Genomic DNA, 14,100 nt, shown 5'->3' with positions numbered 1-14,100 from the left:
TGAGTGTTTTCTTGATTGCAGCGGTTCAAATAAGCTGTTCAAATAGCGCGTGTAAGGCAGAGTAGCTGGAATCAGTGGAGGCTGTGATGGTTGCAGTAGCAAGGAAGGGATGGAAGAAGAGGAGAGCAGCGCTGGCTTTTGTTGTTATGGCTTCTGTTGCTATTGCTTGATATTAGTAATAGGTGTGACTATCCTTATGTTTGACTTCATTGCTTTTATAGCACAGAAAACCATGACACTGGGGTGAATCTGTGCAGTCTTCAACTCACACCATGTGCTGTGGGATTCCCCCCACCTAGAAATGGCAGAGATGTCCGGGGCCTACGATAGTAAAATGACATCTAGGTGGTAAAGCAAACAAGTTCTCTTTGTCTAAGTAAAACTATAAATGTTTTGTGAGGTAAAAAGCCACCTTTCCTTGATCTTACGGGGGACGCCTGGAATGTTTCGGGGAAGGAGGTGCATTTTTTCACAAAAGCCTAATGCTTTCCTTTAAAAGCAAAGAGGGACAGCTGTGGCAATCTTATGATATGGCATGAATAAAAATGTACGTAATGCCAGCTGGAATCTGCACCCCTTCCCATGTCCTTAATTATTCTCTTTTTAGGTATTTTCCTTTTTACAAAGTCTCCAGCTCTAGGTTTCCAAGCTATAGGAACCTAAGGTTAATGTGCAATGTATAGACACATCAGTTTCTTTCTCCATCAGAAGATCGAAGTAGATAGGCCAAGTTATTAATTTGCTCTCTTGTCTGTACTTGCCCTCAGCAAGGCAGTATTTCTCCAAGTTGAATTATCTCCATACGAGTCCAAACTTAGCAATTCAGATGACTTTCCTGGATTTGTGAGTATTTAGCTAGCTTATTGTCTGTTTTCCTTGTTACTGTTGAGCTTAAGTAGGAAGGTTGAAGAGAGGGTCCCTTTCAGCTCTTTCAAGACCTTCAAACTGGCTGAAGGTAATCTGTTTCTATCCCTTGTTCACCCTTGCTAATGCTGCTGGTAATTGCTTTAACCTACATGCAAAGATGTTGATTTCATTAATAAGCAAGGCAGGCTGCCTTTTATTACTGGTGTGTCTAACGGCCTCTGCTCGTGGGCGGCAGCAGTCTGGTAGTAACTTCTGAGAATCAACCCACTCGATGGGAATGGATGGGTTTTGGGTTCCTGTATGGAAGTCGTATGGAGCGCTGCCTCATTTTTAATCTTTCTTTGCAGAAGCGTTGCTATTTGCAATTATGCATCGGAACAGAATGTAGTAAGGTCTTGAAGTAATTCCTTTGGGAGGGTGTTTGACATCTCACATGATGTGCATTTTGCTAATTCCACTGATTGGTGTCTTTGAGGAGTTTGCATTATCAAAATGGAACAAAAGTGTAAAACTTATTGTCTGATAAAGGATTGCTGCCATCTTTGTGTGAATTTTTGAGATTGTGTCGTTCTGAACTCAGCTGCCAGAAGAGATCAAGAGTTAAGTTGTTTTTACAAGCAGATTGCTTTTCCAACCTGGCTTCTTTGATGCGGTTGCTTCTTTTATAGCTTGGCTCACAGAGGAGTGTACCCCAAAGGATGGTTCATGGGCACTGGGAATGGTTTTCATCCCTTAATTTGCCTAGTTTCATTTACTGTTTGTCAAAAGACAATAATATTCAGAGCAAAGTTCTTGAAGGTCTTTACCTGAGTGGTGCTGTGGAAGTGCTGTTGAACCTAGAGAAGGTGAGGTTGGTAATGTGGAGTGATCATAGGCAGTTTGGTAAGCAGAAACCAGCAGATTGCGTACTCCGTGCGCCCTGGTTAGCTATGGCATTACTCTTCATTTAAATTCCAGTTCCTGATATATATATGTATAATACAATAAATTTTTAAAGTGACGTTTATTATGCCTAGAAGCTTGGGTATGGAGTAAGAAAGTGAGATTTATAATTCATATTATGAGTTCAAATTGTTTTTTCATTCTTCAATAAGTTTCACTCCAAAATGGCAGGCTTGCCATGGACATGGGCCTGATGAGATGCTTTGTCAGCTGATTTGTTTTATTTTAGCACTGAGAATTTGGCTGCCATGTGCTATGTTTATGTAATAACCAGCATGTCGTTTGGTGAGGAGCTCCCCAGACTGCCAAGGGCTAGGATTTATGCAGCATCGCATTGTCACATGCGCTGTTTTTTAATGAATGTTGGCATGATAACATGCAGGAGTACGCTTGATTTTGGCTGCACCCTGAAATGGATAATTATTAATTTCAATATTTATATGTGGTATGGCCTATATAAAGCTGTATTGCACAGTTTGACTTAAAATAGAAATATTACAAAGTGCGTATTAGTCCAACTTTGTATTGTGAGTTTTTATATATGCAGAAGACACTTCAGTCATAACTGAAAGACGTATATAAAAGTGTTCAGCAATACATAATTAAAGTAACTTGAATGCATCTAGGCTGGACAGTCTGCAAATGCCAGCTGGGTTGGTGTGTCCGGGAGAAAAGTGGTCATCATGCTTTTAAAGGATTACTATCTGTCTGTTTTTCTTCTCCCGCTTCCAAGCTGACTGACCGAATTTAAAGTCAATATTGTGTACACCCTCTATGATGTTGAATTTAAATCAACTTTGTTTTTATGGTAAATAGATTAAAACCATATTAACTTTCAAACTGAAGCTGTAGCATTCCATAGAAACGCAGATAACATTAGCTCTACCAAAGTTAGTAACCACACAACAGTTGTTCTGGAGCTTTTTAAAGGGATTTGCCACAAAATGTGCATGTTTCATGTAAATGAACTAATGAAATTGTTTGCTCTGTTTCTTGGGCTGTTCAGGAAAGTGTTTTTAAAAAAAAAAAAAAAATCCTCACACCAAGAGGTTCAGTTCTCTTGAATCGCATGAGCTTTCTGTGTGATTCTGAAGCTAATATTAAAAGTTCGATACAATAGTTGTGGATTTCATAGTAATGCAATATAGTAAATAAATAGGGAACAGGTAAGTGCAAAAAAAGTACAAGCATAGAAGGAAACATTAAATAATTTGTCTGTCTGAACTTACTGGCTATGTATGGAAAAAATGAGTTTACTACAATAATTTTTCTGTTTCTTCCCTTTCCACAGGCGTCTGATCACAGATTCTAAGGTTAAATTAAAGTACCAGCATTTAATAACCAATAGTTTTGTAGAGGTGAGTGTTTTATTTGAAATTTTTAATGGCTTCTAGGTTGTTTTTTGTTTTGAACATGTACCAAACCAGGGAAGTGAGGCTTGTTTATAACGGTAGAGCAGGCTTTTTTGCATAGTCTCTAATCAAGTGTAACTGCAAGTTAGAGGCTTTGCAGGGGTTATTTTATAGCCTGTTTAGTTACAGGTATAGTTGTAGGAAAATATTAAAAAAGTCTGCAGGACAAAAGACCTAGAGATACAGCAAACAGATGCCATTGGAAGTAAAGCTGCAATATGGCTTTTAGCAAAATACTGATAGCTTTGCAACTTCAGAATCAAAAACCTAGAGAAAGGGGCTTTGGAAGATTTTCCACTGTGCCAATTTCCCAGTTGTATGCGTTCGGATTCACTGTAGAGCTCAGTATGTAAGTTGTTACTGGGATCAAACTTTCACTCCTTGTTTGAAGTAATGTACGCAGTGGTTTTTTTAATGCAACATGGGAGATAAACATGTGTTGCAGGCTGAAAGACTGACAAAAGTCTAGCAGTGCAGACCCATATCTGGCTGCAGTGCAGCAGGAACAGGCGATGAGATGGTGTTCGAAGGGTGTTAGAAAGTGGGGCTTGTAAAAAAAGCTAGTGTGCGTGGTGTGAGCAGTGTTTCAGAAGGGCTGTTGCAGCGGTGGAACAGAGATGGGTAGTTGCAAACAACTTGACAGATGCTTTTTTCAGTGGAAAGCTTCATAGCTTCATATTCTTCAAATATTTTCTCTGGGTGAGCTGGGAGGTCAGCAGAAGTGTTTACGCTCCTCATTGTTCGTAAGAGGCCATTTGACAGTGAAGAGTTGACTGTCATATTCCTGCTTTCTTTCAGTAGAAAGAAAGTAAATGCTTAGATTGAGGAGACAGCAGTCTTATTGTAGAGGACTGGTAAGACAGGAAGGACTGTAACTGAAGGTCATGGTTGAAAGGATGAAAAAGGGATGAAGGGCAGGTAGGGTCCTTGTGCAGCATCCTTTTTCTATTATTTTTTTGTTGTATTTTGTAGTGTAATCGACTGTTAAAATGGTGTCCTGCCCCAGATTGCCACCACGTTGTTAAAGTCCAATATCCTGATGCTAAACCAGTTCGCTGCAAATGTGGACGTCAGTTTTGGTAAGAACAATCAAGTAAAAGATGTTGATACTGCTTTTTATTTACTACCTTGAAAGTGTATTAGTATGTATTCTGAAAGTCTTTTTATTGGGAAGTGGTTTAGGTAGTGGGAGAAGTATGGGGTGGGCTTCAAATGCCCAGAATTAGATACAGCTGGTTCCAAAGCACATCACTACGTAGTTGTTGCTCTCTGTCTCTCGGGCCTCCTTGGACACTGAGACAGATCTAGCTTTCACTGGGAGATGGCCTTCAGCTGAATGGTTTCAGATTAGGTGAGGTTCTTGACTGCAGACAGTGTAGAGAATCAGAGTGTATTGAGGTATGCATATATTGCTCCGAAATAGCTGTTGAGGGATTATGAGGGTTGGGTTTTTTTTGACATGTATAATGTTTCCTTAGGACTGGCTTTGGTCTTTCAGCAGAAGAACCCAGAAGAAAACTTCCACAGTGTTAACCTAGTTAAATAAAAGTATAATCATCTGCCCTATTTGCTTATTTTCCCCTTTCTTTCACTTATAGCTTTAACTGCGGTGAAAACTGGCATGATCCTGTTAAATGCAAGGTGAGCACGTCAAAGTTCTTTTCTAAATGCATGACTTTAAAAAGTTTAAAGTCAATTTATGTGCAAGACGTAGAAATGAAGCACAAGCTTTGCGGCTGTTCACACCAAGAAGCATAGTAGTTCACCTGTTTAGATCATAGTGTGAGAAGAATCAGTGAAATCATACTGGATGCCTTTAGGATGCCTCAGAGTTGGACTGTGTGAAGGAATAGTGCCTCAGCCAGATGGGGAAATGTCTGGAGGAGGCGGCTGTTACAGCTGTGACCCTCTGAAGAGGAATGGAGGTGTTCCAGGAGTCAGTGCTTCACTTGACAACAAGCATTCCTGTACTAGGCATTTCTGTAGGCTTTCGGTGCTTTGGCAGGCTTGTGATTTGTCGTACTGAAGGAGTTAATTTGGTCCTGGGACCTGCTGCTGTGCAGTGAACTCTAGAACTGTTCCTGGAGCTGTCGAAAGTTGTGGGATCAAGCCTGGGATCCTGTGGCCCGTGCAGAGCTCACGGACAGCCATGTTTCATGCCTTGGGGGACAGAGCAGTCTGTGTTCCCAGTGACAAATGCAAAAAAACCTTCCCTGGGGAGAGGGGAGGGAAACCTCACCAAAGGTTTAGCTGGTCTTTCCAGGCTAGATGTGGTCAGTTTATTACCTGACAGGTGCAAGCTGTCTTTTGCATTTGTTACTTGCATTCATTTGATAAAGCCATGTTCTCAGTAAGGTTTGTTTTTTAAAAAAAAAGCATAAGGTAAGCATTGCAAGCCTAAGGAAAAACTTGGCTTGATGTAAAGCTAGGCATCACAGAGGGTCTGACTGCAGTTTTGGCAGATCACTGTTACAGCGTCTTTATTTTAGAGCCCCATGTGAAGTTTGTGTTGATTGAACTTAAGAACTGCAAACTCACTGCTGAAGTAAACACTTCAGTGCTGAGTGATGGTGCTTGCTGGATCAGGACAGTGCTGCAGGAAATGTCTGCAACTAAATTAGTTGCTGATTGCACTGCTTTCCAGCACCACCACCCTCCCATATTCCCATGTGGTTATGCATTCCTTACCATTACCTTAATGTAAGCAGCTGTCTTAGGAACATTTACAGTTCCTCTATTTAAATGTAACTCTCTTCTTTCTTCTTTTTTCTAACAGTGGTTAAAGAAATGGATTAAGAAGTGTGATGATGACAGTGAAACTTCTAATTGGATTGCAGCAAACACAAAGGTGAGGTTTTTCTCATATTATATACAGACTTATCAGATGAAAAGAAGAATGACAGCCTAATTTCCCTGTAGTAGGATTATTCTTTCTGTTGCATGTCACTAGTTAAGAGCAAGCCTTAAAATCCACGGGACACTGAAGTACTCTAGTTTGAAGAGCAAATAGGTGTTACTGCCTTGAATCAGGTGAGGTTCTTTGGGTTAAGTGGAGTTTGCTCTTGTGAGAGAGTTAACTGGAGACCCAAAGGAAGCTCAAGTTTTTAAGACTTGGGGCTCCTGTCTGGCATTGATGGCTTCCCTAAGCAAATCTGTGCCTTGCTCCAAGTGTGTGAAACATGTTAACGCCACCCGTGGCTTGATTTGGCTGTGATAATTTACATCTGCCTTTAAATCCCCTGGGTTGGCCTCTTGAGGAGTTGTTCATTTCCGCTGGGCAGGATTCCAGGTAGAGACTGGCAGAACAGCTGTTAAGATTTTATTATGTAAATGTCTTCATTCCAGCTAGCCCAACTTTGCCTGAAACTTCAGCATTTGTTCAGTTTGGGACGAATTAAAACAAAGGTTGGCATAGTAGCAAGAAAACAAAAGCAGCAGATGCCATCAGGGCATTAGGAGCAGACCTGGGTCTCACGACTGCCAAGCCAGGAGGGTGGAGGAAGGTGGGGAGGGTGTGAGGAAATGGCTGCTTTGTTTTCTTAGCTCTGTTGTGTAACTGGTTAATGGTATTGTTTGCAGCAGCCGCTGCTGCTTTCTGGGGCTGGCTGTGTTTTTCATTGAACTGGAATGTTGCATTATGGTGAAAGCAGAAACACCCATCATGCTGAAATGCACAGTTAAAGTCAGGCTGAAATTGTGCAGTCCCGGCCGCTTCTTTCCATTTCGTGGGCTGAGACTTGTGTGGTCCATGCTTGGAGGCTGAAAATTGCTCAATAAAGTAAACTTGGCTTTTTCTGAGGTGGGTGTGTTCAAAGATGTATTGTGGCTCAAGAACTGAACCAAGTTTGCTCAAAGTTTGCTTGGTCTTCAGGTGTTGTCTGTATTAAGCTTGAAGAAGTGTAGCCAAATACCTGGGAAGGGCTGAGTGTAAGCATGTGTAAAGCAGCTTTTAGCCTTGGGTATCAAATTTTTGGGACATCAAAATGGCTACAGCCCTACTTTACCTGTGTTGCAGTCCTATTTTGCTTGTGACAAAGCCCTCGTGAGCCAGATCAGATGCTGCTGCTGCTGCCCTTCCAAGGTGTGATACTGGTCACGGCTGTGGGTCTGGTCTTCTGCCTGCCCCAACCTTGGCACGTGCTGCTAAAGACCAGGATCTGAGCTCACCTTGCTGCGGTTTGTTATGATCAAATGTTAAGCTTCCCATTACTGGATTCTGTGCTCATTAAAAAGGTTGAAATGATAGACACTATGTGTTAATGTAGACCGAACATGACTAATGTGCCACTAATGCTGGCTACTGGAAACAGGAAGCTACTTGTCTCTCTTTCAGACAAGATGATGAAGGTTTCTGCAGCTTGCTTGCCCACAGACTTAAGCGTAGACAAATATTATTGTAAAGATGTTGGTTTTTTTTTCCTCTCTACCAAAATCTAGGCTTTGTCAGGTAGGAGCCATGCTAGTGGTTGGGCTGGTATTTAAAGCATAGCTCAGACTGTCAGAAACAGTATTGAGTGACCAGAGTAAGATGATGTTTTGGTTTTTTTTTTGTGGGAAACACCAATCCAGAGGATGGTGAGGAGGAGAAATGAGTATGGTGAAGCCATGCTGGCATCAGCCCAGCTTATCTGTTAGTTCCTGTAGTCTGGTGTCAGCAGCAGAAGACCTGTTGTCCTTTAGCATCCCTGTCTAAGCTACTTCCTCTAATACCATACGAGATGCTCCTACAGCAAGAAAATACTTTGGAGCCCAGGTTGTACAGCAGCAACAGGAAGAAAAATAACATCAGGGTAATTACACCAGACATTTGAGCAAGCCAGCTGTCCTGGAGTGTTATGGTATCCATATCAACTGAATTAACTGAAGGACAATATCACAATTCTTCTCTCTCTGAACTGACGCTAGATTCAATTGAGGGGAAAGTTGGCAGGAAACGTAACCCACCCTTCGTAATGATCTCTGGCTTCTTGTGGGCAGTGGAGATGTGGAAGGTGGTAATTTCACGCTGCTATAATGACGAAGCGTGAGCAGTGCTGGCTGATGGAACATGTGCAATCGGAGCTTTGCAGACTCCGGAGAACTGGATCGGCCCAGAGCTGCAGGGCTGCCAGCCACCACCTCCTCTTGCCTGAATTGCCTGCTGGCCCTTGGCCAAAGGCATGGAGAAACCCAGGTGCCTATCTGACAGCGACACAGTCCTGCTGCTGTTCAGAGAGGAACCAAGTAAAATCCTTTCCTGCTGTAGCGTGAGGCTGTAGCTATACACTGGGATAGGAATTGCACAATCGGAGTGCATGTACATCTGTCCTTAATCTCTCTGTACTATTTCTAGCAGGAAAATGGGGCAGTCATGTTTGAGGAGGGATGTCTTATGCCTTCACAGCCACTTGCTTCAGTGACTGCAAGTCCGAGCCCAAATTCTGTGTTGAATTTCTTCATTTTGAAGAACCTAAAGGGAATTGGATCAGGTACCCTCCGATGCAAAGATCCCTGTTTTCAGTGGGAAAAACTCCCCAAGTAATTTAATTGCTACTGTGGTCTCCATTGCTGTTTCTGGCTTTTGAAAAGTGCTTTCTCTAGTCCTCCAAGCACGATGCTGAGCTGCAGTCCTGTCCCATGTGGTCTCCATTCAGGGAAGAAAACTTCCTGTCTTACCAAGGTGAAGGTATAAGAGAAAAATACCAGTCCTCCTGGAATGTGGGCTTGAAATCTGGGTAATTCTCTGCAACAGGAGAATGTGAAATACATTTGTTCCAGCTTGCCCTGGGAGACAAATAGGAAAGGAAAATTAGGCAATTGTTGTATGAGTGAACAGAAAAGTGAAACCCAGCTGAATTGGTTTCTGTTCACAAATTGGAGCGATGTGATGCATTTTTTGATGAATTATGTAGAATGGTCTGAACGAAAAACGAGACGATTTGAGTAGTGAGTTCTGTGGTTTCCTATGTAATCTTTTTTTTATTTTTCATTCATTTATTTGCACTTAGGAGACCTGCACTAAATTCTTTCTACTTATACAAAAGATACAGCCCTTGCACTGGAGAGTGTGCTGGAGTTGATGGCCTTTTACTTAAGATACTTTCACATATGAGTTCAGCTTAACTAAATTAACTTAAACTTGAGATAAGCCAATACAAGTTCTTCAACAAGCCTTTAATTCTCAGTCTTCTTGCAGACAAGGGTTGAATAGTCCAAGGTTTTGCACATCTCTCTCTTTTTTCAGTTACAAACTTGGTTCTTAAATAGTTCCTTGAATTAAATTAGGCAGACTCCAGGTATTGTTGGTTTGTGTGGCTTTGGGAATAAAGAAACCACATAGATCGGGTACCTCTGTTAAGTGGACCTTCAAAGGAGTAAGAAATATAAAAAACCTTGGATTTGTGCATTTATTTTGGGCTCTTAAGGTGTATCAAGACTGCTTGAAAGGAGCCTAAAAGGAGGCGGGGAAACCTGTTTCAAATCTGAGTTTCAGTGATGTTAATCTTTCTGTATCTTAGAATACTAAAGGAAGAACAACAGAGGTGGTAAGGTGCTGGTCTTCACCCAAGGCACTGTTTTTTTTTGTTGAAGTTAAATTGGTGTTAATGAAAGTTGTTCATCTGATACTAAAAATGCCCCTGCCTTACTGCTTTTGGCTCCTGGCATGTCACCATTTCATTATCTTCTGGGCTAGACAGGGCTTGAATGCCTGATGTATAAAACAGGCAGATTTTCTTCCTCCAAAAAAGCTATTGGCCATTTTTCTCCTCTAAGTGAGATAAAATGGCACGAAGCCAGTTCTCTTCCTTTTCAGGTCACTTTTTAATGTCTGAACATGCGCTCCCTCTGTCCTTTCTGGAAGTCCTACATTTGTTCTAACGCGTGGAAATTCTGGCAGCCCGCTAGATCCTCCCTGGGCACCAGCATCGAACTTTGCTCTTTCATTTCTCACCAGCGCAGTTTTCGTGCCAAAACTGTGAACGGCATCTTTCCTAAGATGTCAAAGTGCCATCTTTTCCTCTCAGATGAGCAAGTGTTTAAAATACCCTGCTTTGCTTAATGACTGTAGGTGTTGTCATGGTGTACTATTTTACACTAACCATAATTAAGTTCAGTGGTTTTGGATTTTGTTGAAATGCATTAAGAAATCCCGGTGGCATTTCAGGATTTTTTTTTTTTTTTTAGGAAGGGTTATAGGTGAAGGCATCTCTGAATGTGGCTGGGAGGCTGATGTACACCAGTTGCCTCCGGGAGTCCTGGAGAGGACTATCTGTTCACCTGCCCTGAAATATGAAATATGTTTCTAATTAGTCTCCTGTTCACAGAACAGCAGCTGAGGTTTATGGTGGTTTATGTACACGCAGCCTTTTACGACAAAATAGGGATTGTTCTCCTTTGCCAGGTTTGCCCCCGAGCTTTTGTTTCAAAGTGCAGTGTGTAAGCACAACACCAAATTGTTTAGAGTGGAACAATGTTAATGAGGTCACTTCTGTATCGTGGCATGACAGATAACGTGCAGAATAATCTACCGGTTTAGTAATTTGATTTGCTGGCTATTATGTTGTTGCGTAGCTGTAATTCTCAATAAGATCTTCCTTCCCTATCCTCCTTAATCTATAAATCTCTCCCACTCATTGCGTCGGTGGCTTGAGTATTTGCTGCTTTTTTCTTTCCGCTGGTGTTCAGCATTTCTTTAGCATGTTCTTCTCATGGCTTTTTCTTAATTTTTAATAATATTCAACTTTCACACAGCTTCATGCATCCGTATAGCTTACTGTGTAATCTATCTTCCCTGTGCTTTGCTTGACAGGCATATAAAGGCTTGAAAAGGATGGCATTCCCTGTAATAAAAGGGCTGTAATTAGGGTCTTTTTGTTCTAGTTCGCATCACAAGGCTAGAAGCCCAAAGCACTGTGCAGTATTGAGACACTGAAGAGCTTGGTCTTATCCTCAAAGACAAGAGAGCAGAATTTCAGTGCTCCTAACTGAGCGTAGCTGCGGATGAGGATGGCCCCGCATCCTCGTGGTGTGGACGTGCCCCACTGCGCCTCTCCAGCTTGGCAGATCATCTGGGAACTGTTTCTCTGTTCTTCCAGTTATGGGATTTTCCTAAGCAGGAGTGATCGCTGCAGCTGTTTGTTTGGATTAGCTGTGTCTTCCACCAAGGCACATGGAAGTCGGCATCTCATCAGATGAGATGTATTTGGAAGAAACTCCACAGCCCTGTGAGCACCATCTTCTCTCGAAAAACCATTCATCCCTGTGTGTCCCAGGGTCAGCGCTGGAGTGACAGGGGAGCTGTGTCACGACGTGACAGGGGTGCGCCGCCACTGTTCGTACATGTTATCAAAACGCACCCTGGCTGATGAGCTAATTGAGCAGGCATCTTCATAGTTGTGAAGGATACTGGTGGGATAAACCTAAATTTGGGACCGGAGGTGTTGGTGCAGGATTGGAAGAGGGAGGAGGGCTGCCTGGAAAAGGGAAAATAGATACCGCACTGGGTAGCGTGCTCAAAGGAAAGACCGTTTTTGACTCTGAAATTCAGAGCTGCATTGACTGACTAATTGGGAACAAGCTTACCTGGCTGAGTATCCATCCAGTGGACAGCCCAAGAGGACATCTTGATCGCGTCCCCTCTGAGAAGGCCTGCAAGGCTCTGCTTCACTTACTCTGTTTGTAGTACAGCTACTCTGTTTGTAGGACAAACACAGGTGATGGGGAGGAAAGCAGGGCTGGAAAAATCCCCTTATGTGCTTGCTTGCTGCTTGAACCTGTCAGAGGAACAACCAGCCAAAAAAAATCCCTGAACCAAACCCCAGGGTTGTGACCTGTTGATGGGATGGGAGCGCTGTCCTTCTTGGCTGAACAGGAGGGCAGTGCTCTCCAAACAAATCCTGTAATAGTGTACCGGCTCCTTTCAAAGGAATGGCTACACCCTTGCTCAGGAAAACCTTGCTGGTTGTGTGGGATGTCACCTGTTCCTGCTCAGTCCTTAACCCTTCCCCTTCAGGATCAGGCAGTAGGACCAAAGCAGGACTTTGAAGAGGAAGGAATGACGGCAGTACTGAAGTGGAGTGCTCTGCCATTGCTGGGGAGACCAGAGTCATGAAATTATTTAGGTTGGAAGGGACCTCTGGATGTCATCTTGTTCAGCCCCCCAGATCGAAGCAAGGATAACCTCAAACTTAGGTCAAGCTGCCGTGATGAGCCTTATCTTTCATTAGTGCTCAGGTCTGCAAATTTGCAGTCATCAGGAAGCGAAACTAGCTGAATGCACTTTAATTACGTTAGCCAAAAAGAAGTTGCAGCCTCTCATGTCTTCCCCTTGTCTCTCTTCCCTTGTAACCTGGTTTGCCTTACTGCAAACCTCCCTCCCTGCAGTGGGAAGGGCCATGTCTTGACATCTGGAGACCACATTGGTCTTCTGCACCTCCTGAGCTATCTTCTGAGTACTTCTTGGTGTGCAAATTCTCCTGTCTCTTACAATACGAATAGGCGAACTTGTATGAAAATGTAGTAATAGTTGGGACGCTTGGAGTGGATGTACAAGAATGTGTTGGATTGTGTCCTATATAAAAGTAGCAGTTATAGACTGAGTGTGTTGGTTTCTTCCTTTGTTGAGAGTTTATCTGAATGCCAGAATAGGAAATGGTTGCTCTGGTTAGCAAATAGTAAAGACGTGCTCCTAACCGGGGAGAGGATTTTATACGCTTCTGACCCAAAAGCTGCAGGTGGCTTTACACGAGTGTGGATTACTTGTTTGGATATATTTGTTATTGCCTTGTAGATAAAACTGGCTTCTGCGAAAACGTCATAAATGCTAGTGTGGCTGTGCGAGCTGGACCGAGGAACTCAACCACGCAAAAATACTTTTGTGTGGGTTTTTTTCCCCTCTGTACTTGCTGCTTGATTTTAACCTGATGAGTTCCTTGGCCTGGCTCTTGTGCAGTTGCTTTGTGTCCCGGCATAAGAGAAGTGCCACGGGGACAGGCGCAAGCGGCAGAAGAGAGTTTTGGACTGGCTTCCTTCACTCGTAGGGGCAGCTTAGTTTATTCTTGCAACCTGGGCTTTGTGTACTCATTGGGATACTACAGAAATCTTTTATGCTCTGCATGAGTTGAATATAATTTTAGGAAGTGGCCATATGCTGCTGATGTATGAGAATGATACTGGTGTTATTAAAAAAACCCCAACAAACCCACCAAACAACTATTCCCCAAAGATTTCCCTGTGCAGTGCTGCTCTTTGATATCCTCATATTTGTCAAAGGCCTCACACCTGAAAGGGAAGCCCCATGTGGACTTTTGTAGAAAAGTCTTTAGTGAGGTGTCACATGAAGGGGAAGAACGGGACCTGACGGGAAATGTGGAAATGCCCCAGGAGGAGAGGTGGTTTTTTAACTGACAGAAGCTTCTTTGAAGCACGCTAGATTCTTGCTGCACGTTTGCAGATACTTTTTTGGATGGCATTGTACAACTGCAGGTGTCTCAGATTGATAACAGCATGGTATCAGCTCACCGTTAGGCTTTTTTCAGTTTGAGTGCTGAAGTGGATCAAACACTTGATGGTGAGGAAAGCCAGATGCTTCCCCTGGGCTGTTATAGACCATCACTACTGCTGTGATTTTGGAGAAGGTCATGAAATTACCCATCCAGTGTACCACTATGATAGCAGCATAGATAAAATGCGTTATTCCTTAGGGGTTTTTGCTATCTAGCTGCTCCGATTTTGGAAATATTTTAAGGCCTAACTCAGAAGAGGATCTCCATGATCAAAGGGAAGAAGTAAATCATGCATTTCACTTGACGTGCTATCTGTTACTGCCATGGGAACCCTTCTAACTTCACAAGACTGTTGTGGGTTCTGTGCTTTCCCTGCTAACGGTGCTCTCTGTCCT

The 14,100-nt window shown here is 42.8% G+C and overlaps 1 protein-coding gene across 1 annotated transcript in view; it reads left to right on the top strand.

Moving 5' to 3' along the window:
• ARIH1 (ariadne RBR E3 ubiquitin protein ligase 1) overlaps positions 1 to 14,100 on the top strand; it is a 37,156-nt gene that overhangs the window by 15,519 nt on the left and 7,537 nt on the right. The window contains exons 5-8 of the mRNA XM_009319918.1: positions 3,101 to 3,167; positions 4,194 to 4,300; positions 4,820 to 4,862; positions 5,998 to 6,069. Of these exons, the coding sequence (XP_009318193.1) occupies positions 3,101 to 3,167; positions 4,194 to 4,300; positions 4,820 to 4,862; positions 5,998 to 6,069 (289 nt within the window). The remainder of the gene's footprint in view (positions 1 to 3,100; positions 3,168 to 4,193; positions 4,301 to 4,819; positions 4,863 to 5,997; positions 6,070 to 14,100) is intronic.

The sequence above is a fragment of the Pygoscelis adeliae genome, unplaced genomic scaffold (genome assembly GCF_000699105.1).
Source record: "Pygoscelis adeliae isolate BGI_AS28 unplaced genomic scaffold, ASM69910v1 Scaffold303, whole genome shotgun sequence".
NCBI lineage: Eukaryota > Metazoa > Chordata > Aves > Sphenisciformes > Spheniscidae > Pygoscelis > Pygoscelis adeliae.
Note: the sequence above shows the minus strand (reverse complement) of the source record. Positions and strands in the feature narration are given on the sequence as shown.